Genomic DNA, 27,584 nt, shown 5'->3' on the forward strand with positions numbered 1-27,584 from the left:
ACTAGACTCAATATTTTGTAATAACCTATAAGGGAAAGGGAAAAGAATTTGATAAAGAACATTTATCTATCTAGCTGTCTATCTATCTAAAACGGAACCACTTTGCTGTACACCTGAAACTTATATGATATTGTAAATCAACTATACTTTAATAAAAAATTTTTTAAAAACCAAAGGTAGAGGGATTTGACATGCAATAACTTCTCTATTGTTGGCTTCCAAGATGGAGGGGGCCATGTTGCAAGGAAGGCGGGTGGGCTCTAGGAATCCAGCAGGCCCTCTGCTGGCACCAGGCAAGGAAGTGAGGACTTCAGTCCTACAACCACAAGGAACTGAATTCTCCCACCAGCCCAACGAATGTGGAACTGCTTCCAGGAGGCTCCAGGTGGGAAGTCAGCCCAGCCAGTAGCTTGATATCAGAGTTCAGACCCTGAACAGAGAACCCAGCCATGCTGTGTTTGTGTTTCTGACCCACAGAACTGTGAGCATCAAGTGGGTGCTGTTTCAAGTTCATGGTCATCTGTAGTAATGGAAACTCAAGCCCCCTGGGGCTCATGGAAGGACAAGCCTGTAAATCACATTTCTTCTTGCAAACTTAGAGGACCTGGTCTTTGGGAAAGAAGGAGATCTCTTCAGTACAAAATCTGCACGGTACCAACCCCAGTGAGGTTTCCGTGGATGTTGTGATGGGCTGATTTCTGTTCCCTAAATCCTAACCCCATGCCTCACAGTGTGACCTTCTTTGAATGTAGGGTCTTTATAGAGGTGATCAAGTTAAGACGAGCAATTTATGAGGACTGGTGCCCTCATATAAAGGGGAGATCTGACCTCCAAGGGCACGTAGCAAGGACTCAATACACGTGAGTGATAATCACTGCTACCACTATTGTTACTATTCCTACTAGAATGATCCTCAAACATACCTGCCATTCTGGACTGGAAAATTCCACAGGACGATAAAGGTGGATCGTTTTCAAAGTCTTTGATACCTCGGCTCCGTCTGGGCAGACTGCGAGGGAAGTTCAGGTCTGGCCGGTAGTATTTCCCTAAAGCATAAATACGTACCAGATGCTCAGTTCCACTGAGTTAGTGCACATTTGTCCCACTAAACTCTTAAGATCAAGACCCACATTTGAAACACAGTAATTATTTACATTGTGGTCGACTGGGTTTCTTCTTGAGCATGCTCTGTGATGTGGATTCCAGGAGGAAGTCCTACTCCCACCACCCGTTCCCTCAAACACAGAAAACGTCTGTTTCAGCCATAGGAACCATGAGACCTTCTTTGTCCTCTCAACCCCCCCCCCCCCGAAGAGTCATTCATACAATTTTCCTGATTAAGAGCCGAGACTGATTTAGCTTAACTCGATAAGAATCTCAAATTGGTATTAATTAATTAGATGAAACTCAACCCATCCCCATAGCTTGAAGATGTCCCATTGCCTACGGGACAGAATACAGATGGCGGGAGAGGGTCCTGCATTGTGTATTATTAGTCAGCTGCTTGAGGTAGGACTGGACATCAGGGGGCTCCACTGGGACTCCCCTCCACCACCACCCATTCAGAGGCTCAGAGCACCTTGGTTCACTTTGAGTTTGACCTTGGGCTCGAAGATTGGACGATCTGGTGCAAATCCTGGCACCACCAGTTACTAGCTGTGTGTGTGTAGAGGCAACTGACTGATCTCCCTTATCAATAAAAATCGGAAAACAACAGAGTTGTCTGAACGAATCAGCAAGATAATGCTTGGAGCCCGGAGCCTGGCTCAGAGGTAGTGGCCAATAGGGTCAGGTCTGATCTCATCCTCAGATTATCCAATTATCCCTGCGGATAAATGGATAATCACGCCACACCACACCAAGCCCTCTCATCCTCCCAAGCGGCCCCCAAACCTCCTGGCTACAACAGATTCTAGCAGCCAACCTGCCTCTCCTGAGACCTGCCATACGTCATACGGCTGGCCTGTCACTTGCTCCTGAACACGCCACCCCAGCCTCCCAGCAGTTCACCGAGGGGAGGCAGGCGGAGGCTATCTGCATGCCTTGTGTTTTTAGGTTCCATGCAAGATTTTTCTGGAAGCTGCCTCCCTGGAATTTCCACTGGCAGAGACTTTGTTTGAACCGTAAGCTTTACAGACCTTTATTAAATGCCAGTGTTAGGTGTGCCCGCAGGGAAAGCTGGTATTTGTTTTTCATTCAAAGCGAAGGTCCGTCACTTCTGTCATATTCTCAAGGGCATCTGTCATCCCCAAATGTGAAACTACTCCATTGAGGTCTTTTGCTCTCACTGATGCTTTATCTGTGATCACTTTGGGAGGCAGAGGGCAGAGCTCAGAAGAAGCCGAGGACCTGGGGGGTGGTTGGGTTCTGACGGGAGTACAGTCTGAGCGAATAGGGGTGCCCTGGGCCAGTGCCGCTGGGAAGTCAGGGGCCATAGAGGGTGTGGGTCCTTCGTCCAGAAGTGAGCAGAAACCAGGAGGGATGCCGGAATGCAAGGGGAGGCCAGCAGTGTCCCCAAATACCCGCCATTGTAATTGATCAAACACTGCAACTTGCAGAATTCAGACCAAGTAGACAGTCACTACGCACTTTACCAGGGCTTCCTTACCTGGTAGAAGACCCATCAGCAGCTTCCTCTAAGCTGGGAATTTCCAGTGCCTTTAACATATTTTCCCTTATAGGTGACTTGATCTTTTGCATAGATGACCAAATCTTTTCCCTCTTTTTATGAAGTCCAGTCACTTTTTTTTTTCAGTCACTCTTTTTTGACGTTGGTTGTTTGGTCTGGTTCTCACCCTACCACCACCATCATATACCTACTGACGTGTGTGCCATTTCAGTCTGTAGTTTTGGTAATTGTTTTATTGTCTTATAATTCTTATAATTCTTTGTTTGAATGCCCATGCATCTCCAGAGCCACCTGTTTCTTCCTTGAGCCTTTGTGCCTCTACTTGGTCTTGTTTGGTAGAGACAAGCATTGCATTAGTTCTATGGGTTCTTGGCGATAGGTGTAGTCATGACGTCATTTGCTCAGGAATTTTCTTCTGCATTCAGGTCATCTGCCAATGCTTCCCCTATTCACCTCTCCCTTTCTTGGCCTGTTGGGCTCCTGGAGGGATCCCCAAGGGCTCAGCAAGTCCAGCCACTGTGAATGGATTTTATCACTAGGTTCACTTAATACTTTCATTTATATAATTATCCATGGCTCAGGAATAGTGGCACTCTGGGCTTTCCATTAGGGGATGTGTGTGACACAATTGTGGATCAGTACAGAGACTGTGGGTATTTTGTGTTTACAAGCCCTGTTCTCAGTTCTTGGCATCCAGAGGGGTGAAGTTGGGGTAAGCACCCAATACGTTAGAAAATATGCCCTTCAGTTGAGTATAGCACGGCCAGACATTGTAGGGAAGCGACCACCGCAGGGAAGATGACCTCAGAAAGATGCGGCTGTGAGACTGCAAGTTGGGGTATGTGCCAGCAGCTGAGGGTCCGTGACTGCAGTCAGAGTGACTGGCTTTCAAGGCAGTGCCTTACCCACTAACCAAATGCCACATGTGTGCTGCCAGGACACACAGGGCTGTCCACGTGTCACTCCAGCAGACTTGCTTACTATTGAAAACCATTCCTCCATCTTCCCCAAGCGTTTGAGGTAAGATACTTACGGATGCATACACGCTCACATGCACACATGTAATGCCTGTGGAGAGAGATGGAGCGTGTGTCTATCCCACATGAACAGTCTATGCACGGTCATTCTGAAGAATGGTGCCCCAGGGGCTCTGGCTAAGAAGTCTGAGACGTGATCTCATCTGTTAGCTCTGTCTAATTCCTGCCTCTGGATTCTCCAGGACTGCACCTACCGTCGGGAGTGGAACACTGCTGCAGCCAGGACTTCCCGAAGATCTGGTCCACTCTCTCCCCATGGCGCACCACCAGGACGCTTTTCCTCAGTATGGTGGCCTGGAATGGTGGAAAGAAAGGCACGTGAGAGTGAACACCTACCTTATGAGACTTGTTCCAGCAGCTTCTCCCCCTCATCCAGTGGTGGCCTGGACACCACGTCTCTTCCTTCCTCGCTCAGTAGCTACAGCCCGTTTTACCAGGATCATTATGATGAGAAGGGACTAGAATTGCAGGTGATCTCTAATTTCTTGCAACTTTTAATTTTCTGGGCACTACAGCACACATAGGAAATGAAAAGAAAGTGGAACAAATGACCCACATCATGACACATCAACTGTCTACTTTCTGTCTCTTCCAAGTTCTTACCCTTTGTCTTGGTCCCTTCAGGCTGCTGTAATAAAATACCTGGGTGGCTTAAAGACAACAGAAATTTGTGTCTCATGGTTCTGGAGGCTGGAAGTCTCAGGCTGCCAGAGATCAGGCACCAGCACAGTTAGGTGAGGGCCCTCTTTTGGGCTAACATCTCACTGTGTCCTCACACGGTGGAGGGTAAGGGAGCTCTCTGGGGTCTTTTCCATAAGGTCACTAACCCCTTTCATGAGAGCCCCACCCGCATGACCTAAGCCCCACCTCCAAACACCATCACATTGATCAACAAGATTTCAACATAGGAATTTGGTGGGGGACACAAATATTCACCCCTCCATAGTGACTTCTTAGGAAATGATCTGAATCTATCTAAATATAATAAAATATACATTTATTACTTTATAATATGATATGTAATTGTAATTCAATTATATAATTATAATCTTTATAATATACTATATTATAATATACTATTATAATATTATAGATTACATAATATCTATTATATATAATAGATATATATAATAGATATATGTATATACTATTAGATATGTACAAATCTTCCTCAACATAGGATGGGGTTACATCCCAATAAACCCATATAAATTGAAAAGATCTTAAGTAAAAAATGCATTTAATATCATTTCACATCTGCCCAACATCAGAGAGAGGATTGGACCACATGTCACTAGTCTGGGAAAATTCAAAATTCAAGTATTCAAAATTCTACTGAATGCATATTGCTTTTGCATCATCTTAAAGTCAAACAACTGTAAGTCGAACCATTGTAAGTTGGGGACCATCTGTGTGTGTATATCTATATCTATATCTATCTATAAAATCTATCTATTATCTACTATCTATTTATCAATCATCTATCTATCTATCTATCTATGTATCTATCTACCTATCTCTCTATCTATCTATCTCTCTATCTAATCTATCTATCATTTAACCATCCATCCATCCATCCTAGTCTCCTCTGTTGTTGGCACTCGTTTTCTTCCGAGGGGGCCTCTGGGACCACCCCAGTGTTGGTGTGTTAAATGTGGTTCTCTGCTTAAATGTGGTTCACCCTGTTCTCCAGGGTGCCAGGGCGTGTGTTCAGCTCTGGGCACCCAGGGGAGAAGCCCTGCATCTACCCCTTCCTTCTCCTTTCTTGCTGGTCCTTCTTTCCCATAGCTGGCGTTTTTCTGTTTGGCTGAGTGCTAGAGGAAAACAGCACTTTATTTTACTTCATTTATTTTGGGGAGAGAAAGGCATCGACAGGAGGTTAGCAGGGTCCAGCTATGGAAACAGCAGAGCTCTCTGGAGCTCTCCCCCTTTGCTTTGGACAGGGACTCAGATGGCCTTTGGGCCTCAAAACTGCAGGGCTCATGTCCACCTTTGCTCTTGGGGAGGTCAGTGCTTCGGTGAATTAACCCAAGGGCTGCATTTCAGGCTGTGGCGTGGGGGGTCTTTGAGGAGGGGGCCTCTATATGCGGGGTGGCTGGGGGTTTCCTCAGGGGAGCGGGGGCTGAACCTTCTCCTCGCTGTGCTATGTCAGAGGGAGAGGTTGACCTCGAGAGGAAGCCTGAGCACATTTTCTGCAAAAAAGACGGAGAGAATGAGGGAGAGCTGAGATGGCCAGAGAGGTGAGAGTGACCTGCAGAGGCTGAGGGTGGAGCCGACGTGGAGCTGCCAGGACAGCTGTGTGGGGCACAGCCCTCCCCCGGGAACCCCAGAGGTGACAGAGAACCTCTCGAGGGAGGCACTGAGGCTGGGCCGGTACCCTGAAGGAGCTCGCCTCCCAGCCCCGGGGGCGGGGGTGATGCTGCCCAGTGCCAGGCCCAGACCATTCAGGGGACTCGACTCTGGAGCAGGATGGGAAATTCCACATCAGCACAGGCCCGCTGCCTCTGGGGACTCGCGCCGTCAGGGTCTGGGGACACGCGTGCCAGATGCTGGGACACAAGTTGTCGTCCACAGGTGCCCCACTTAGGGGGCCTCGGATCTCACTGGGGCCTCTGGACCAACATGGAAAGATGAGTCACAGATGGCAGAGGACGAGGGGCAGAGCTGACAGTGCCTGCCACAGGAGGTGGGCTGGGGGGACTCCAGGGAAGACACGGGACTTGGTCATGCCTGGAGCCACGGTCACCAGGGACGGTCAGAAGGGGGAGGGCGTCTGGACAGGAGACAGCTCCAGCCAGAGGTCTGCTTTGCCCTGACCACTCCTCTTCCTCAGGTGGACCCTTTCTCTCCCTCCCCATCTTTGGCCTCACATCCCTCTGAAGGTGGGCTTCGGGGTGCAAATGAGAGAAGCTGATAGTTTTGTACCTGCTATTTTTTTCTTTTGGCTGCTCTGCGCAGCCTGTGGGAGCTTAGTTCCCTGACTGGGGATCAAACTCTCGCCCCCTGCATCGGAAGTGTGGAGTCTTAATCACTGGACCACCAGGGAAGTCCCTGTATCTTTGCTATTGAGTGAGGTGAGGAAGAGGTGATGAGATGTGGCCCTCCTCAGTGTGAACTCCATCACCAGACCCAGAATCACACTCTGGTTTCCCCCAAATACTGGAGAGGAAAATGTAGGTATTTTTAACAGGTAAACACCCTGAGAGACACGGCGTTCATTTGAAACTAGCCAGTGCTACTGACCACGCCCTTGGGATTGATTGTGCCTACAGGGGTGGGGCCTCGAGGGTCTGCACCTCTGGCTGCCCCCCCCAGCACGTCTTCAAGTTCATCAAGAAGGACGAAGGGGCCCCAGCAGAGTCCCCGCATGTTGGAAAGTGGTTGGGAATTGCTGAGAAGGGCAGACACCAGAAAGCAGGGTCTCGGGCAAACTGCACCTGCCCCACCAGCGCTCTTGGGTCCGGCACCATGGGCAGCCCCAGCCAGACCCTCCCAACCCCTCATGGGGCCCACCCACCCCCGGGGGGGTGCAGAATCCCCAGCTGCTTGACATACAGTGTTCTTCTCAGTGGACCTGACTACGTTCTGACGGGCGCGTGAAATGCGGTGTTTGTGAGCCGATGGGACGGTCAAGGTCTCCATCTGTAGTTTCTCGGGGCCTTGGGGCGGAGTCTTCAAAATGGGCACAAGGTCAAGGTGAAGTGAATACTGTGGTGGAGGGCGCCGATGTTTGGTCCAGGATGCAAACACCGACCTCCGGCAGCTGCAAGGGGAAGGTCGTCTTGCTGTCTTACATTTTTTTTGAATTATTTATTTGGTTGCACTGGGTCTTAGTTGCAGTATGTGGGCTTCTTAGTTGCGGCACGTGGGCTCCTTAGTTGTGGCGTGCATGTGGGATCTAGTTCCCTGACCGAGGATCGAACCCGAGCCCCCTGCCTTTGGAGCACGGAGTCCCAGCCACTGTGCCACCAGGGAAGTCCCGTTGCTGTCTTACATTTTGAAGTATGGCTGTGGGACTGCCTGCACGGACACCAGGACCCCCTTTCTATTTCACTCCCCCTGCCGAGGACGGATCTTCCCAGCAGGTCACAGGACACACATGTGCTCCCAACCTGGATCTGCTCCCTGATGGTCTCAAAGCACATCACTGCCTTGGGCTGAGGTTTTGGATTGGGGACATTTTCTTCCCTGGAAGAGCACGGACGAGTTGAACTTTGAAATGCAGAGCTTTGCATCAGGAATATTATGATAAAGTGAAAGGTCTGTGGGGAATGGAATGGAGTAAGCCCTGGGCCCACAAAACAGCAGGGCTGCATCAGATCTTTTTTTTTTTTTTTTTTTTTGCGGTGCGCGGGCCTCTCACTGTTGTGGCCTCTCCCGTTGCGGAGCACAGGCTCCGGACGCGCAGGCTCAGCGGCCATGGCTCACGGGCCCAGCCGCTCCACGGTATGTGGGATCTTCCCGGACCGGGGCACGAACCCGTGTCCCCTGCATCGGCAGGCGGACTCTCACTGCGCCACCAGGGAAGCCCACATCAGATCTTTTGACAGAAGGCGCCGGATGCCTTTCCTGGCACTGCTGTAACAAAGCACCAACTGCGGGGGCTGAAAACAAAGGAAGCTTATTCTCTTCCAGTTCTGAAGACCGGAAGTCCAAAATCAAGGCGTCGCAGGGCCAGGCCCCCTCAGAGGCTCTAGGGGAGGGTCCCGGTGGCCCCAGCATCCTTGACGTGTGGCCGTGTGGCTGCAGTCTCTGCCCCGAGGTCACGTGGCTTCTCCCTGTGTGCCTGTCTCCTCGTCTATGAGCATCACATCCCCTGTTTCCTGTGATTAGGTTTAGGGCCTGCAAGATAATCTCCCCATCAAGATCCTTATCTCAGTCCCACATGCAAAGACCATTTTCCTCATAATAGGTGGCAGGAATTGGGACCTTACCTCTTTGGAGATGTTTTTCAGCCCACTACTCGACCATAGCAAAACGATGGCCAGTTTTCCTTTCTCACTACCTGGATGGAGTGACCTCAGGCCAGGGGAGGGTTCAGTTATCGGGGACGGTGTCAGGTTCTCGTTCATTTAAAGCACCAGTGTTCAGACAGAGGCCGAGCTCGAGCTCGGGGCTGACCATTGCAAGCCAGCTCCTCCCCTCCTTCAATCTGAAAGGGGGCTCAGCCTCAGGGAGCCCACGGCCCCAGTCCAGGCCGGCCCCCCTCATTCCCAGAGAGTCTGGGCCGGGGGCCCCATTTTCATCGGTCTGGGGCTGGCAGGCCTCTGGCTCCCAGTCTGCAGCTTCTCCACCCAGGCCGTTCACCCCCTGAAGGCCCAGCTAAAGAGGTCACCCATTGTCCTCCCAGGGTCCCCTGCCCTGCGCTCAGCTCTTGTCTGAACTGGAGGCAAGCTCTGGGGGCCGGTGGGCTCTTGGGGAAGGAGGCAGCTGGCTGATGGCAGAGTTAGGGTGAGAGTGTGGCCCCCCAGGAGGGCTGGGTCTCTGCCCCTTTCCTGCCCCGTGACCTAGTGCCATGATGACAGTGGTCAGGCTCACAGCGTGTGAGTGTGTGCGGGGGTCACCCTCTGCCCGGGGTGGACGGAGCAGGGGGACCTGGTAGCAGAGAGATGGGGCCCTTGCTGGCCCACCTGGGTCTGAGCTCAGGGCAGCAGTGTCTGAGTGAAAGCTGCCCCGAGAAGCTGAGTCTACCCGGAGTCGACACAGAGTCGGGCTGTGAGCGGCTCATTTGACCTCAGGGCCCCGTCACCTGTAGGGACTGCAGGCTGCTGCTCTGGGACACGGGCAGAGGCTGAGGCTCCCCGTTCCGTCTGCTGCTGGCTTCACCGTCCTTCCCGGAGCTCTGGTCTGGGGCTACACCGAAGGTGTACGTCCTGTGGGAGAGGAAAGAGATCAGTGTCATGACGACCCCGGGAAGCATCCGGTCGTCACGTGATGGAGAGCACCCATGCGACGCGACAGGTGGTGGGGTCGTCGTGGGGATGAAACGAAACAATGGTTCAAAACGGCTCAGTGCCCAGCACATAGCAGCTCCTGAGCCAGTGGTGGTGGTTCACGTTCTCCGTCACCACCTGTTACAGACTGAACTGTGTGCCCTCAGGTGTATAATCCTGACCCCCAGGACCTCCGAATGGGACCCTATTTGGAGGTCGGACCTTTAAAGAGCTGATGAAGGTAAAATGAGGTCACTAGGGTGGGTGCTAATTCAATCTGACTGGGTCCTTTTGAGAAGAGGAGATCAGGACACAGGGACGACAATGTGGGGACACTGGGAGGAGACGGCCATCTACACACCCGGGAGAGAGGCCTCGGGAGGGACCAGCTTCAGCTTGGGCTTCCAGCCTCCAGGGCTGCAAGAGAAGGGACACCTGCTGTTTAAGTCACCATGTCTGTGATATCTTGTTATGAGGCCCGAGCAAACCAGTGCATCATCCTCTAAGAATCGCCTTCTAAAATAACCAAAGGTGTGAAGATGCTCGTGGTTGGGAACAGGGATAAGGGAGCAGAACAGACACATTAAACACCATGGCAACACACAGGAGAGGCACAGATGCATTAGCGGGCGGGCGGGTGACCACAGTGCCCGAGCAGTTGCAGGTGGAGAAGAAACTGCTGCTCGTCTAGGGGATCAAGAAAGGTGCCCCGGGTGGGCAGCTGTTTGGGAGCTCTGAGGACCACTGAGGGCAAAGGTCATGGCACACCAGAGCTGTGAGAACTCCGGAAGGCGAGTGGCTGCTGGTGCCGAGGTGAGGAACAGGGGAGGGGCCAGGCGCCGACCGTCATGGATGCAAATCCTCCAAGAGCAAGAAATGGCCAGGTTCCCGGGGAGATTCCCTTTAGAAAGCGAAAGGCCATCTTTGTAACCTCTAGTTAAAAACAATTTACAAGCACCTCTGGTTCCCTTTCCCATGGGATCTGAACACCTGTCCTGGTGGTCGTAAAAGGACGACTAGTTAGACCGAAGCTGTCCTCAGGAGCTGTCTGCTTTAGAGCATGTGGGCTAGTTTCAAACAAGGCTGAGTGAAAAAGATACGTACAATCAGAGGAGAGAAATGGACAGTAGCTAGAGAGGGAAATGGGAAAAAAAGAGCTTGTGCTTGATTTTGTTTTTAAGATGACAGCATGTTTGCTTGCTGGTGGGAGCCATTGGGGAGGGCCTTGGGATGACAGGTGATGCTGGCGTGATGCCATTGGAGGGCAAGGGATGCCCAGGAGGGATGGGATGCAACGCGCCGTGAACAGGTGGCCTTGGCTAGGAGTTTGGGCCCAGCATCACTGTGTGCTATGGGGAGAAGGGCACGTGGGCCCAGAGGCTGCAGGTGACCAGAGCGGGTAGACACCCTTCTGACGTTCACCTGTCCCGGTGGATAGGAATGAGGAATGCAGTAGGTGGCCTCTGGGTTCAATGAAAAAATCGGACACAAATCAACGGGTGGGCAGAGTGTCCAGGGATGCCTGGGCCTCCAGTTTACGGGGGAAGAGAAGGAGGCAGACAGTCCGCTCACGTGAGTGACTGGTAAGGGAACGTCATCTTTATTCCTATTCTCTGGAAAGCATGTTCTCATCTTGCTCTTTAAATTGTAGTATTCTTTATGATTTTTAACATACAGAAGGCTTACATTTTAAGCATTTAATAATCAGTATTAAAGACACATCTGTTAAGTCTCACCCTAAGATCCATTCCACTGCTTCTCTGCTTTCAAAGCTCTCCCCAGTCCAGAAATCAGAAATACAGTCGTTTAAACTGCCTTCTATTTTAAAATGAGTTTCTTTTTCTGTTTAATTCTTGACTCAGAATTAAACTGATATCAGTGTGTGCTGTGAGGTCATACAGAACACCTCTTATTTTATACCCATTTATTTTCCTATTTCTGATGTATTTATCAGATAGGAACCTCCTAATATACCAGGTCTCCTGCTCTGTTAGCTAGTCTGTTCCACGGATCTATTTTTTCTCTTTCCCTCAAGTCAGTACCATATTATAGATTTATAACATGCTTTTAATATCTGGTAGGGTAAATATCTCCTCTCATCACTTTTATTTTTCAAAGTGTTCTCAGCTCTTCTCTTCTATTTATTCTCCCAGATAAATTTTTCAATCACTCAGTGAAGTTCCAACAGACGATCCCATTGGGATTTTCCCTGGAATTTCATTAAACCTGGAAATGGCTCTGGGAGGATTCATTTTGCTCCATCATGAACCGTGGTGTGTTTCTACTTATTCGGCCCATTTGTAAATGTTTGCCTTTCTCTCCTACAGTGGCCCCAAGTCCCCCAGTTCTCGTAAAGCTGATGGCTCCCAGGCCTCCATCCTGAGACCCTAACCGGGTCCTGAGCTGGGAGTGGCATCATTTCTCCTGCATCTCAGGGGCCCACAGGCTCAGGCCACCTGCTTTTCACCATCACAACCGTACACCCGGGACCCTCAGTGCCCACGCGGTGTTTCGATGTAGTGAACTCACTTCTGAAACTGTCTGCCAGTCGTACCTTCTCTTCCCATCTTGTTGCCTGTCCTGTCTTGAGTGGTAAATCCTACTGGCGGTGAGACAGGCTGGGACCTGGGACCTTTTGCTGGGACCTGGGACCCTTTGTTGCAGGCCTTGCACCTGGACACACCTCTCCTCCAGCAACAGAATACAAAGAAACTGTACAGGACTAAAAATAACTGAGTGCATACCCAGTTGGGTCAAATTCTGGACCCAAAAGATACAAAGAGACCAAAAAACCCAACTGCCACTTTTGAAGAGCCTGGAGCAGAAACAGGGTGTCGGGAGCAAAAGCAGGGCACTGTGCGTCCACCAAGGGTGGACAGACCACCTAAGTCGCCCCTCCAGCCTGACCCCTGGACACACCCTACCCTCGCCCCATATAAGGAACTAGCTCGCCCCCGCTCGGGGAGCAGGCAAGCAAGGGAACCTGTTGTTGGTTCTCACTCCCCCCTGTGGCAGCAGTGGTCCCAACAAAGCCGTGCCTGAATTTCTTGTCTGGCCTCTGATCAATTTCCATTGATTAAGGAAGCTAAGAGCCCTGGTCGGTAACAGCAGGATCCAGGTCAAATAGATTTACAGGCTCATATTCTCACAGCGTCAGATGTCAGCACATTCGACATCTTTAACTGGTGGTAAGTAGACAAGAACCGTGATCCCCATATGCAGACCATTGACATTTCCCTCTTCTAGTGAGCACGCTCTCAGTATTTGCAGAGTCTCATGTTGACACAGGAAATGCTGGTGGGTTTCCCCTTACTGAGGGCGAGGCGTGGCCCGCCCGCACCCTGCTCCCGGCCCTCCGGGCAGAGAGTGAAGCCTCCTTATCTATAAATAACATCTGTGAAGCTTACAGCTGGAGAGAAAAATTGAATTTTTTTTTTTTTTGCTACTCTTTCAAATGAAATACAACCTTGACTACCACGGGGATGTTGGTGATGAGAAGAGAAAGGAAAGAACGTAGCATTTTAATACTTCTGTTTTTTTCTGAAACGTCGGAGACCCACTTACTGCTTAACTTACACCATAGAAATAGATGTATTTAAATTCTCCCTGGCTTTTAAAAGGGGCACAGCTGCCACCTGTGGGGTTGTGTGGACTGTGTCTGCTAGGGATGCCGTAGCAAGGTACCATGGACAGGGCAGCTAAAGTAACAGATACTTATTCTCATACAGTCTGGGGGCTGAGTCCAAGATCGAGGTATGGGCGGGGTTAGTTCCTCCAGAGGCCTCTCTCCTTGGTGTGTACACGGCCATCTTCTCCCTGTGTCCTCACATGATCATCCTTCTGTGTGTGTCTGCATCCGGATCTCCTCTTCTTATAAGGACACCAGGCAAATTGGATTAGGGCCCACCCTGTGACCTCATCTTACCTTAGTCACCTCTTTAAAGACCCATCTCTAAATACAATCACATTGTGAGGTGCTGGGGCTTCAGATATCAACGTACGAATTTGGGGGACACAATGCAGCCCATGACAATATCTCTATTATGTCTGAGCTACTTGCCAGGAGCTTGCTCTGTGGTTTTGGAAAGTTGCTGAGCATGTATTGCTCCAGGGTTGGTTCTCTCATCTTGGCTCAAAGAGGACAAAGTGTCCTCTAAGCTCTAACGTTCATGGCTCCTTGTTCGAGATTATGCTACATACATTCTTATCTGTGGAGGGTTGAAAACTGCTGTGATGCATGACTATGTTCCATCAATATCACAGTGGTCACCTCTGATCTTTTTCTTCAAAGTAACAGGCAAATATTGTGGGGTCATTTTGTTGCTGAGTAAATCCAGAGACCCTGAACCATTGGCACAAAGGTTGAATTGTCGCACTGGTGATGGGTCACTGATGTAAGGCCAATAATTTTTCCTGCTTGGGTTGCACGTCCCAAGTGTGAATTCTGTGCTGACACTGTCAGAGATATTTATCCACTGTCTATAAACAACAGTTTGTCTGCCCACAGCTAAAGTAGTCTTGGGACAGTATCATCGGACGGCATTTCTGCTCAACGAATTAGTAAGGTGTCCAGACATTCTAGGGCCATTTTCTGAATTTGAAAGTTTGAAGTTTAGTAAAGTACACTTTGGGCCATTTTAAAAGACTTAGCCAGGACAGCTGAGTCCGACAACAGTGCTGGCTCTCTGTCCTTCTGACCCATAATCACATGTCACAGTTTGTCTTACTTCTTCCCCAGCACAGCTGGGGTGCTTCCAAAACACGGCCAATCAGACACCCCACAGCCCAGCCCAGTACTTAGTTTTCTCTTCTTTTGCTATAATTCTTGTTAATACTTATCAATTCCTAGGGGAAACTTGTTTCTAGAAGGAATAGTCCCAGAAATGTTCAGCTTAAAAGCTGAACCGTTACTTTGGTGATAGGTGACTAATAATAGATTAACTGTGAGGTGAAAGGTGCGATAGCCACAAACTCATTTTCTCCAGAATCTTAGCTGCATAGTTCTAGAAACATCCAGTTTGCCGACTGCCTGGCGACAGTGATGCTCCCTCGTCCTGAGCAAGGATTGGAGGACTTGCTAGAGGACAGGGACCAGACGGGAGCCCACACCACCTGGACCTCAGATGGTCAGTTGGGGTGGAACCGGCATCTTCTCCCTTGTTACTCCTTAAATGGTTCATTGGACCGGGTGATGGTCTGAGCTGGTTCTAAAAGGAACCAAGTGCTTCCCTGATTGCGTGATGTCATCTGGCCCCTCCACCTCCCTGGGCCCAAGTGTTCTCAGCTCTCAGGGATGACGATGGACCTGATTATCTCTGCAGTCCCTCGTGACATCAATGTCCTGTGATTTTGTTGTGGCCACTGGACACATGGCCATGTCCACACCTGCAAAACTGTGCTTCTCCGGGACGACTGGTCTACCCACACCCGGGATGGCTGTGATCTTTTCGTGGAAGCCATATCCCTTTCTACGTTGGGTGTGGGAGAGCTCGGAGCCTGGGGCCCACAGCGTGCATGGTGTGTACAGAGCTTGGCCCTGGGTTTGTCTGACTTCTCTCCCTTTATTCTCCCTTTGACCCAGTTTCCTTATATTCTTTTCTTTAAACTTAAAATTGATTAATTTAGATATTGAATAAGTAATGCATTTCTATGGTTCACAAAGTTAAAAATTATGCAGTGGTAGAGGGTGAAACGTCTCCCTCCCATTCCTATTCCATTCTCCCAACTCCCACCCTCAATCCTGCAGGTAGCCACTGTTAGACGTTTATAGACATCTTCCCTTCCAGGGAACCTTTACATATGAACGTGCATATAAATACCTATGTGCAGATAGAAGTACAGATGGTAATGTTTTAATGCATCTGTTCGCCACAGTTAGTACTATCCTATACACATTGTTCTGCAACTTCTCTTGGATTTTTTTATATCAGTACATAAAATACTTCCCTGTGATCATTTTTAAAAACCTCCAGTATTCTATTGTATGGCTGTATCATAATTTATTTCACTGGCTTATCTTTAATTGAATTATCTCTTCTACAGTGCTTGTATGCTTCTATAATTTGCTATGCTCATAATAAGGAAGTGGTATTTTGTAGTCCTTTTGGGATTATGATCTCAGAAAAGTTTTGTAGAGTGAGTGATGTTTTCTGAATGTTTTCAGTGGAAAACCACAAATCAACCAAGATATTTACCGTATACCTTCAGGGATAATGTTGCCAGCACGGAGAAGGCAATTTTTACCAACAATGGAACTGTCTAGAAGCATACAAGCACCGTGGCCACTGTTTCCAAAAAGACGCTCTCAGACACTAAGTCCGAGAGAGGCGTCTGGGCTGCGGGGGCAGAGCGGCGCTCACCTGTGCTTCACCCAGGTGTCACACTCGCTAGCTCGCTCCGTGTAGTTCTCGGGCAGGAAGCCCCGGCAGCCGGTCTGCTGCGAGATCCCAAACACCCAGCCCTCGCTGGCTTCCTCCTGCTGCGTGGGGTCCACGAAGATGTAGTCACCGGGGCTGAGGGTCAGCTCGTCCATGTTCTGCGGCTTGTACTGGAACAGGACCCTCAGGGTCTAGAATGGAGGAAAGTGTCTTCACGTCTCAAGCAAGGATGGGTTCTGTGTCTCCAAGACACATCCAAGCCTCTGTCTGATGACAGTAGACTATGACAAAAGGAAGTATACACTTGTTCAGATACATTCAGAAATGCATTTTGGTATCTATCTATCGTCTGTCTCTCTAGTTATTATCTATCTATCATCTATTATCTCTCTACCTATCATCTATCTATGCATATCAATCATCTATCTATCATCTATTTACCTATCTGTATCTATCAATCACCTATCTAGCTAATCTATTATCTACCTACCTCTTATCTACCTATCAATTTATCTATCTACCTATCTATCATCTATCTATCTCTATCATCTACCTATTTTATCAGTCTACTATCTACCTACCTATTTATGTCTGTTTACTTATTTCTTATATGAAAATCTCAAAGCATAACCAGATGTTCACATCTGGCCCCCTTGGAGTGAGGTTATTTACAGCTTCTCCCACACCACAGAACACGGTGGATTCATTCATACTTGTTCCATGGGTCTGAAAGGAGCGTAACAAGCTTTCCATCTAAAGCAACCAATCCCGTGGGGAGGGAGCCTTGAACCGAGGCTTCACTCAAATCATTATCTAAACAAATTAGCAAGCAGCACAATGTATTCATAAATCTTTGCAACCGTCCATTTTTAATACCAGAAATGTTTCCACTTCTTCCCCAAATTTCTGTGTCTGCGACTCATATATACAAAAGAATGTCAATTCCCAAACGCAGGCCACAGAATGATTTTAGACAAGGGATAGAAGTTCGTCCTTCTGCTGAAATACCTCCATCCGAGGGCTCCTGCGGGTCAGGGCTCCGTCAGGAGGGCGGCGTTCACCTATTGCCATGGCGGGGTCCAGTCCAGCCGTCCGCCTGCATTCGCTCACCTGGTAGTGTACAAAGCGCATGTCCCGGGAGTAGAGTGCGGCCGTCCACTGGCAGCCGTGGCCGGGGTGCACGGCTCTGGCCAGCTGCTCCAGCGTCCTCTGGTGGTGGGGATAGAACTTGTGGGCCAGGGTGAGATGCAGCTGCTTGGTGCAGGGCTTCACGATGCAGTCTGTGAAATCACGCAAACGAGGCACCTTGACCCGGACGTCCGCACTGCACGCCCGGGGTCGCCGCATCCGGGGCGGCCACGAACCCGGGCTGGAGGCGCAAACGCCTTTACACACGCACCTCCTGCCTCTGCCCACTCCCCTCCCCACACCAGCGCTCCCCCGCCAGGGCAAGGAGTTGGCCCAGACGGGCCACCACACAGAGGTCACCTCGTTAAGGCGGTGGCCGGGTACTCGCAGATTCTACGAAGAAGCAGGAAAGCAGAGGGTATAGAGACACAGGTTTTGGGGGCGGCTGTTTGTGGCCCATCAATTTGCAAGCTAATTGCCCCGACAACTGATTCAAATCTCCTTCATCCCCCGGGGTGTGCATGTGACACAGTGGCCTGAACGGGTGGGCTCACGCTCCAGTCAACTGCGGAGTCTCTGGAAGAAAATGCCCTAAGCAATGCGATTCCATCAGGCATCGCAGTGCCTTTAATATTCTGCTGACTTTGGTGAAGCAGGAAGCCCTTGGAGCGGCCAAGGCCCTGGTCTTTTTTTTTTTTTTTTTTACGCGGGCCTCTCACTGTTGTGGCCTCTCCCGTTGCAGAGCACAGGCTCCAGACGCGCAGGCTCAGCGGCCATGGCTCACGGGCCCAGCCGCTCCGCGGCATGTGGGATCTTCCCGGACCGGGGCACGAACCCGCATCCCCTGCATCGGCAGGCGGACTCTCAACCCCTGCGCCACCAGGCCCTGGTCTTTTGGAGTGACCTCTGCCCTCATGGCCCCAGTCCTCCTGGCCCCCATCCCAGGGCCCTCAGGTTAGTGGGCAGCACTTCGGGGCAGCGTCCCCGAAGCAGCCAGGATCCGGTTTCAGCCAGGTCACAAAGCAGCTTTGTTCCGGGGAGGCGGTGACTAGTGGAACTGCACAGACTCTGGAATCGGATAGACCTGACTTTAGACCCAGCTGCCCCGTTTGGCAACTGACTTTGGGGACCATCCTGGTCTGACTCAGCTTCAGTTTCGACAGCAACAACTTGAGGATTGGACGGGCTGTCCTGGGAAACCGACCTCTTAACCGTAAGGTCCCCGGGAAACTTTCAGTAAATCTTAGTTACCTGCTACCTTTCTCACAGGCAACCGTTAGCAACACACAGGATCCGTCTTCCCCCTGAAAAACGTCAAGGGTGATGCACCCACTTCCTGGAGCCCAGACTTGGCAAAACCCCATTGATGTCTCTCATCCTCTATCTGAGCCTTTGGTAGCAAAAGAGAAACCGGCGAGGTCTCCAGGCCCTGAGCTGCGGGGGAGAGGAGCTCGAAGCAAGAGAGCATGTGGGTGCCGGGGAAATTCCTTTTCTCGGGTGTTCCAGACGAGGTGGGGGGGACGGCCCTGCCGTGGATGAGTCAGCGTGGCCTGGGAAAGGCCCGCTGAGGTCATCGTCAGAGAGATCACTGAGTCACCTGATCTGAATGGGCGCTTGTCTATTTCTCTGTGTGGCCCATGCCCCTGGGGACCGTGATCTGGCCAGGATCACGCTCGCTGGCTGAGCTGTGCCTGGTGCCTCCCGATCCATCAGGGTCAGGCCCAGGGTGCCGGCCGTGGAGGGCAGGGCGGAGCCTGCTAAGGGGTGGGCGATGGACGTGAGGTCAAAGCCCGTTTCCCGGGGTGCGGAGCGGGTCAGCACGAAGCCCAGGAGGCGTGAAGCAGGACGTGGCCGGGCTCTAATGCCAGGTCCACCACCCACTGGCTTGGGGACTCTGTTGTCACAGATGGCCACACCCTGGATGGCCTAGAACAACAGAAATTTGTTCTCATGCGTCTGGAGGCTGCAAGTCCAAAACCAAGGTGTTGCAGGGCAGTGCCCCCCGCTGAAGGCTCCCGGGGAGGGTCCCTCCCGGCCTCCTCCAGCTCCTGTGGCCCCAGCATTCCTTTGCTTGTGGCCACATCCCTTCAATGCCTGCCTCCGTGGTCACATGGCCTCTCCTCTGTGTCTCTGTGTCTTCTCGTCATACAAGGACACCGGACTTAGGGCCTGTCCTACTCCAGTGTGACCTCAACTAATTACATCTAATAGAGACCCTATTTCCAAATAAGGTCCTTTTCTGAGGTTTTGGTGGACTTGAATTTTAGGGGACACTTTTCAACCCATGACAGTGACCTTGGGCAGGCACTTTACCCTGCACAGCCCTCGGTCACTCTATTTTTAAATGAGTGGTCATTAAGAGCTACTTTTGGGGGGCATGGGAGTAAGTGAGGTACTAGGCCTGCTCGGAGGCAAGCGGCTGATACACTGCATCAGGACAGGAGCCATGTCCGTCGTCCTTCTAGAGACAAGGAGATTCAAGAACCATCCCCTGAACTCACGTTTACATAAGGGAGGCAATCCGCAAGGACATGGGGTGAGGTTATCATTAGCTGCAAATATGACCCCAGACTCGACAAGCGAGCCTCCAAATGGAGATCTGGGACTAAGGAAATTATTCATGTGACCGGCACCTGCGTGCATACATGTCTGCAGGGGGCAGGGAGGGGTCCTGCTACCAGGGTGCTGCGGCCTCTTCGAGTTTCAGACTCAGCAAAGCACAGCTGTGCGGAGCACCTCTGAGTACCAGGACCACGGGGAAGTTCCCCAAACATACCGCACTGTTTAAAGGGCGAGAGCCCCAGTCATTTGCAGAGAAAGCAAACGACTCAGGGGTCAGAGGACATGATTCAGGTCACATCACCAACCAGAGACGAGGGAAAATTCACACCTGAGGTCAAGTCTGGAATTCTTCCCAGTAAACCCCAGCCGGAACCTCAGTCTCCAGACCGGGGCTGGTGTCTGAGGAAAGTGAATTTGGTTGATTTGCAAAGTGAGTCTAGATAATTTTCCCCCCAAGAGGCCAAGGAGACAAGACTACGCTCATACCTAGAACGTTAAAATGAATCAGCTAGGACTTGTGTTCTACATACAGTGCTGGCCTGGTGAGGAGGCCTGCCTCTGTGGGCGTGGGGCTGGGGGAGGTGCCCCAGCCTACGATCCCCTGTCATCATGTGACCACACACCGTCCCTCCTGGGACAGTTTCCCAGCAGCTGGAACACGGCTGAGTGTTTTGAAAAACCACATCGATGCAGACAAGGCTATTCCCACTCAGAGAAGAGCCGTCTGCTAGTTCTGAGTCTTTCTATGCGCTCACTCTGTTTTGTTTTTAATTAATTTTTATTGGAGTATAATTGATGTACAATGTTGTGTTAGTTTCTGCTGTACAGCAAAGTGAATCCGTTATACATATACATATATCCACTCTTTTTTAGATTCTATTCCCGTACAGGTTATTACGGAGTATTGAGTAGAGTTCCCTGTGCTATACAGCAGGTTCTTATTAGTCATCTATTTTGTGTATAGTAGTGTGGCTATGTCAGTCCCAATCTCCCAATTTATCCCTCGCACCCCTTTCCTCCTTGGTAACCGTAAGTTTGTTTTCTACATCTGTGACTCTGTTTTGTAAATAGGTTCATCTGTACCATTTTTTTTTCCATGTGTAAGTGATGTCATATGATACTTGTCTTTCTCTGTCTGACTAAGCTTACATTTTTGAAGGACATCCTGGCCCGTTACGGAGGTTCTAGCTAATCGTTCAGTCTCAGGTTAAGGCCGTGTCATAGCTGCTGGCTGTAAAGGGCCAGGTGGGTGTGGAAGTGACCTGGTGAGGGTGCAGACAGCCCTGTGCCCGGCCAGCCCGTAGGATGACCGTCGCTGCATCGGGGAAACAGCCTCACTCTTGCGGCCCTGGGGTCTGCCCATCGCATCCGAGTGTGGCGGGCTCAGCCCCAGGCACAAAGGGACCACTTTCTATTAACCGGGCCCCGCGTGTGCTTCTGCCTGGGGCTGCCTACCTGCTAAGATGGACGCTTCCGTGGCGAACATCACAGCAAATTCCTGGATGATGTCTGCGGTGCTGTCGTTCACGAAGAAGCCCAGGTAGCTGACGGAAGAATGGAGCACCAGAGGCACGGCCGGGGGGAAGGCACCCAGGGTCCTGTCCCCGGCTCTCTTCAGTGCTTCGTACAGACACTCCAGCTTCTGGTCCTCGCACTGAGGGACAGAGACAGGACGTCACCTGTTACCTTAGCTAATAAAAGTCAGGCAGCCTCGGGAGCCTCCTTTCTGTCCACGATGCTGTAACATAACTTAACTAGTCCTGGCGTTTGGGGTGATGGATTCGTTCTGTAGCTGGTCCCCAGTTTCTTACAGAATTCAGGTCCAGCTCTTTTGGGAATAGAATAGCCTTTGAGTGCCCAGGTCAAACATCCCTTGTCCCTCTAAACATGTGCCTCACTCCATGTTGAGTTGACCCAACCCCGCATCACATCCTGAGCCCCGTCCTCCGGTCCTGTGGCCCACAGCTGGGCTCAGCGCTGCATCACTGGCTTCTGGAAGTTTCCTGTAGACACCAAGGCAGCCCCGGGGCGCACCGCTCAGAACCTACCCTACTGAGGAGGGTTGTAGCCTACCCCTCAGCTGCTGACCTTCAGACCCGGCAGCAGGCCACACACTCGTCCAGTGACCGAGCCATCCTTGCCCCCAACGGGCTCTCCTCTGACGTGGTCTTGGCTCACAAGCTCCCCCTCAACCCTGCTGTCACCCACTCACCTGCCCTCTGGCCACACAGCCCTTGGCTCCTTGCTCAGTGGGAAAGACTCCACGCGCCCGTGTGGGGCCCCAGTGGAACCCTGACAGAGCGACCCCCTTCGGGGAGCCGGCCAAATCCCGCTCTCCCCAGCAGCAGGCTCCCTCTGGGCTCCCCACAGCCCTCTTTACTCTCTGAGTTATGAACCTTATCATCGCTGGTAATGCGCACCCTCAGCCCCCCTGCTAACCAGGAGCGCGCTGAATTCAACCCTTTCTGTTGTATCTTTGCAGTCGTCGTAGGGCCTGGGAAGCACGCGGTGCCTGGAGGGCACGCATCTCGTGTGATCTGGGAGCAAGGGGCCGCGTTACACACCGACCTGTGGATGACGGCGCTATGCGGTGGTTGAGCGTTATTTTACAGAATCAAAGGCAAGGGTGAATCCCTATTACACTCCTGTGCTGCAAAGGGGCGCTCAGCCACCAGGGCAGCGTGGGGCGTGGGGCGGGCGTGAGGGGGCAGCTACCTCGAGAGGAGGGAAATGTGTGTGTGCGTATCTACGTGTATGGTGTGTCTGTGTGTCACGCTGTGTGTGTCTCTGTGTATCTGTGTGTATATCTGTGTTTGTGACATGGTGTGTGTGTGTGTCATGCTGTGTGTGTCTCTGTGTGTATATCTGTGTGTGTGACATGGTGTGTGTGTGTGTCATTCTGTGTGTGTCTCTGTGTGTATATCTGTGTGTGTGACATGGTGTGTGTGTGTGCGTGTGGTGTGTCTGTGTGAGATGCTGTGTGTGTCTCTGTGTATCTGTGTGCATATCTGTGTGTGTGACATGGTGTGTGTGTGTGTGTGTGTGTGTGGTGTGTCTGTATGTGTCTCCGTGTGCATATCTGTGTGTGTGACATGGTGTGTGCGTGTGGTGTGTCTGTGTGAGATGCTGTGTGTGTCTCTGTGTGTCTCCGTGTGCATATCTGTGTGTGTGACATGGTGTGTGCGTGTGGTGTGTCTGTGTGAGATGCTGTGTGTGTCTCTGTGTATCTGTGTGCATATCTGTGTGTGTGACATGGTGTGTGCGTGTGGTGTGTCTGTGTGAGATGCTGTGTGTGTCTGTGTGTGTCTCCGTGTGCATATCTGTGTGTGTGACATGGTGTGTGTGTGTGCGTGTGGTGTGTCTGTGTGAGATGCTGTGTGTGTCTCTGTGTGTCTGTGTATGCGTGTGTGCGTGCACAAATGGACATGCCTCGACAGGCCGGGAGGAAGAGTTGGGGGCCCCGGTCAGCTCGCTGGCTGTCAGGACCCGGTGTGTCCATTTCTAAGGTCATGTTCGTTGCTGGCTTCACTGCCTCTCCTTCCCCTGATGAGCTCCTAGGACAAGCCAGGAAGGAGCCTGTCACACATGCCATCAATGTGCACGTAGGGTGACCAACTCACCCTGGTTTGCCAGGGACTTTCCTGGTTTCAGAACCTGGGACTCCCTCCCCACTGGCCCTGGCAAATGAGGATGATTGTCAAGGGCTTTGGAAGATGCTGCTTCTCCTGGGCATCTTCTGGAAGCCTTCCTGCACAGGTTTGCATCCCCCTTTCCGTGCAGCGCAAAGGAGCCTGGAACAGAGGGCTCCTTGGGCCCCGGTGGGACCCTTAGAGTTTGCTGGCAGTAGAGCGGGGTGGGGCCAGGCTGTGCCCTCTGTACTTTCCTCTGGTGTCTGCCCCTCCTTCTCTCACTCTCATGCCTCCCTCTTGTCTTTTGAGCATCCCAGGTCCTTCTCACCTTCCCAGGACCCCATCCTGGGAGCTGCAGCTGGCTCTCTGAACATCTTTTGAATCAGAGAACTGGTCCCCCAGGCAGGGAGAAGTCCTACATCTGTGGCTGGCCAACCCGCCCTTTAGTTGATCCATCACACACCTGTGTGAGGCAAGGTGCTGGTCTCTGGGGGGCAATGGCAAGTGAATTATCCTCCTTCACTTGAGCGGTTCAGTCCAGTGAGGGAGGCAGAGCTGAACCAGACACATGGCCATGCAACAGGGAAAGAGGGCCGCTAGACTTAGAAACAAGAGGATGGTGGGAGCACAGAGGGCAGCAACCTCTTCTGCCTGGGGAGCTGGGGAAGACTCAAAAAGGGAGGGGATAAATGAGTTGGGTTCTGAAGGATGAATAGAAGTTGACCAGATGAAGATGAGGAGGAAAGTAAAGGATATTTCACACAAAGAGTCCAGCTAACACCACCATTGTGGACCACCCTGTGAAAGGAAACCCCTCAATTTTGACCCATCACCACCTAGTTCTGGCAGAAAATGACTCAGCTGCTGTGTTAATGAGCATGAAAAACTCCTTGGACCGACTCACCGTGAAGAAGTCACAGAGTGTTATGTGAGGGAAGACCTCATGGGCTCTGTTCTTTGCGCACTGACGCCTGCTCTCTCTCCAGAACTCTTGAAGTTTGTCCAGCAGGGGTCCCGTGGGACAGAGGAAAAGGGCGTACTCCTGGGGGATGGGGTCGTCGAGAGAAGGGTCATTGCAGTGGCAGTGCAGCCTGCAACAGAGAATGGGACACTTTTACCTGGCGTCGTGGCCAAAAGAGTCTTTCCCCATGGAGGACACGGGACAGTGGTGACAGCGACTCAGAACAGCAGGCCGTGCAGAGCAGAGGTGTCCATGCCCGGGCGGGACTTGCCGAGCATGGGGCTGAGTGTGGCCGCAGAGCAGGTCAGTGTCCAGCCAGGTCTCAGATCCTGGCTAGTCTGATTCCCAGGCCAAAGACCCAGAAAAGCAGAGAAAGGTGACAGAAACACTCAAAACCTGGTCTTCTAATGGTGTTTGTGGGCCAGTCATCTCCTTAGGGTTGAAAATTTTGTGGAAAAAAACTCACACTTTAATTTTATCTCCAACTTCAAATTAAGTGTAAAAATCAAAGCCACAAAGAACTAGACAGAACTTAGGTGGCTACTATATTTTCTTTCAATTCAGAAAGTTATTTTAAATACTAAGAAAAAAAATACTAGGAAAAATGACATAGAGCCCCCAATTCAAGTTCATTCTCACCAATAATAAAAAAAAAATTGGGGCTTCCCTGGCGGCGCAGTGGTTGAGAGTCCGCCTGCCGATGTAGGGGACACGGGTTCGTGCCCGGGTCCAGGAGGATCCCACATGCCGTGGAGCAGCTGGGCCCGTGAGCCATGGCCGCTGAGCCTGCGCGTCTGGAGCCTGTGCTCCGCAACGGGAGAGGCCACAACAGTGAGAGGCCCGCGTACCGCAAAAAAAAAAAAAAAAAAATTGAGGCAACCACGAGACACTAATTTTCTCACTTGTCAAATTAACAGAATGTCTTTGAGAGGGTGAAAGGCTTAATTGTGTCGAAGGTGCAGTGAGACTTAAGGATGAATTTCTGCAACCTTTACATATAGCAGTTTGCTAAGATGTGTCAATAGCCTTAAAATACCCATTCCATTTGAACTAATAATTCCACTTCCAGAAATTTATCCGAGGCAAAAAGTATAGATAAGACTTCATGTAACATATTTATTGTACGGTTATTTATAATAGGAAAGAAGGAAAAAACGAGAAAAAAGATAGTAACTTTATCATGCAGTCATTGGAAATTATGGATTTGAATAATTTTTGATGACTCAGAGAAGTGCTTGTGATATAATATTGAATTTAGGAATCAGGGTACAGCCCCTGGAGAAAACATAAGATACACACAAATACCTTCTCCTTAATAAAAAGAAAATACCAATAGAGGAAGCTATACCCCTTCCACTGTAGCTCACTTCCCCTTTTCTAGAGGAAACCTCAAGTCTTAACCTGCTTTGTTTTCTTCGAGACATCTAGGTAACCAATTCAGATAGCACTTGTGTGTGTTTTATATAAATCGTAAGCTATTGCTCAAATAATTCAGCAACTTGCATTTTTTACTCAACCCTGTGTTTTTGTAATCTCTCCACATCGATACACATACATCTGGGGAAGTTTGTCAGAATGAACCTTCTAAGGTCTGTATAACAGTGCACCATCTACATAGCTCATCCACCCATGCCATCGATGGACATTTAAATTGTTTTCTTTTTTTTAAATTTCACAGCTCTGTGATCGAGATCTTTGTCCGTGTCCTTTTAGGCCCCCTGTGTCTCTCCAGGGAATGTACTTGGACATGAACTTCTGGGGGGCAGCTACACAGTTTCAGTGTTGATATTCACCGCTATTGCAGCTGAGAAAGCGAGAGACCACCTTCCCCGCATTCTCACCAACACTCGAAGCCGCCTTTTGCTGTTAACGGCATCCTGATTTGCAGCCCCCCCGCCCCCGATTAGGAGTACGGTTGCGCCCACTCTCACAGAATCTCGGGGACCCACCACCTCCCTGTTCTCCGGCGGGTCTGCTGGGCTTTCTGGCTGAGTCACCACTAGCACGACCCTCAGGGCAGCGGGTTTGGTTTTTAATTCCAATGGACTTTAGGGTTAGCCTAGCCCAGAGGGTCCCAGGTGCTTCCCTTTGTCCCGTACAGGGCGGGCATTTTTGCCCTTGGCCTGGAGTTGTTGGAGGAGGAGGGGGTTCCCGCCGAGGACACGCTGAGCCCTAAGAGACCTGGTGCCTGTGTCTGCCATCCTGCCCTGGGGAGGGCACCCCAGCCTGGCGGGACCTGGGGTTTTTGTTTGATTTTCACTGCAGCTATTCCGGGGCGGAGCACGAGGGGACTTCCCACCAGGGGAAGGATGATGGCATCAGGCCACACGCGGGCGGCACTGAGTTTTAGAGAACGGGGTGTCCTCTTTGATTCCCAGGGCCAGAAACCGAGGCCTGTAGCAGCAGGAGGCTGGCAGAGCCGCAGAGCTCCTGGAACCCAGAGCTCCCCCCAGCCCCCAGGCACCTGGCACCCTGAGGGGCAACGTGCGAGGCCTTGGGGGGCATTCAGCACCACCTGCAAGTTCTCGCCCCATCAGAGGTGAAGACGGTGGCAACCTTGCGTTCATATCAGCAAGACTGGCTCTGCCCTGTTCACTCAACAAATCACATGGAAATTACTCTTCACTGACAGGCACGTTTGGATTAAATCAGACTTTTAAGTGAAGAAAACGTTGTTCAAAGTTCTCTCTCTTTTGTTTTCCATTTTAAACGGGGCCTCTTTATTCCTTTCCCTGGGTACTGGGTGGGCGGCGTGGAGGTTCCCCGCCCCCTGGAGTGTCCTGGGCACTTCCCAGCGCTCACCCTGCAGACACCTCACCGCACCTACCAGTCTGACGCCTCCGCCGCCGTCTTCCTTCCAGTCGCCGCCAACGCCTTGAGCCTGTGGGGAGGGAGAACGCGAGGAGCTCTCAGAACCTGCCTTCTGTTCTTTGGAAAAGGTCAGAGAGACAGGAGTGTCCCTGCAGCACATGGGACCTTAGGGGGTCCCCCCCAGGGGCTGGACGGCCAGACCTCACAGTGGGATGCAGCGCCCAGGCCTCCGCCCTCCGCGTGGCATCACTGTGGTTTTGGAAACGCAGACGCCCTGCATCTCAGCCCATCATTTTCCTTCCCTGGCCCCCACCCCCAGTCCCTGGCACGGAGTCCAAGGGCTCCTGTCCTGAGGTCCACCCACACCTGAATCCCGCGTCCCCATCCCTCCCCACGCACCTGCTCCCAAGCCAGGTGGACCCGCTCTTGGACCCTTGAGTTGGCTGCGCAGGGCCATGTCCCAGGCTTGCACACCTGCCTCCCTGCCAAGATTAGGCCTGGTGCCAACATGCCCTGG

General features: G+C 51.3%; 1 protein-coding gene and 1 non-coding gene across 2 annotated transcripts in view; one reads left to right on the forward strand and one right to left on the reverse strand.

Annotated features, from left to right (window-relative positions):
• Positions 1-27,584, reverse strand: part of UBASH3A (ubiquitin associated and SH3 domain containing A) — a 40,311-nt gene that overhangs the window by 11,090 nt on the left and 1,637 nt on the right. The window contains exons 2-9 of the mRNA XM_060009771.1: positions 27,084-27,137; positions 24,200-24,386; positions 21,122-21,320; positions 17,087-17,256; positions 15,959-16,167; positions 9,416-9,539; positions 3,861-3,960; positions 924-1,046 (exon numbers count right to left, since the gene is read on the reverse strand). Of these exons, the coding sequence (XP_059865754.1) occupies positions 924-1,046; positions 3,861-3,960; positions 9,416-9,539; positions 15,959-16,167; positions 17,087-17,256; positions 21,122-21,320; positions 24,200-24,386; positions 27,084-27,137 (1,166 nt within the window). The remainder of the gene's footprint in view (positions 1-923; positions 1,047-3,860; positions 3,961-9,415; positions 9,540-15,958; positions 16,168-17,086; positions 17,257-21,121; positions 21,321-24,199; positions 24,387-27,083; positions 27,138-27,584) is intronic.
• Positions 10,555-10,682, forward strand: LOC132425160 (small nucleolar RNA SNORA61). Its single transcript, XR_009519359.1, has one exon. It is a non-coding gene; the product is annotated as a small nucleolar RNA SNORA61 (small nucleolar RNA).

The sequence above is a fragment of the Delphinus delphis genome, chromosome 4, assembly GCF_949987515.2.
Source record: "Delphinus delphis chromosome 4, mDelDel1.2, whole genome shotgun sequence".
Lineage (NCBI taxonomy): Eukaryota > Metazoa > Chordata > Mammalia > Artiodactyla > Delphinidae > Delphinus > Delphinus delphis.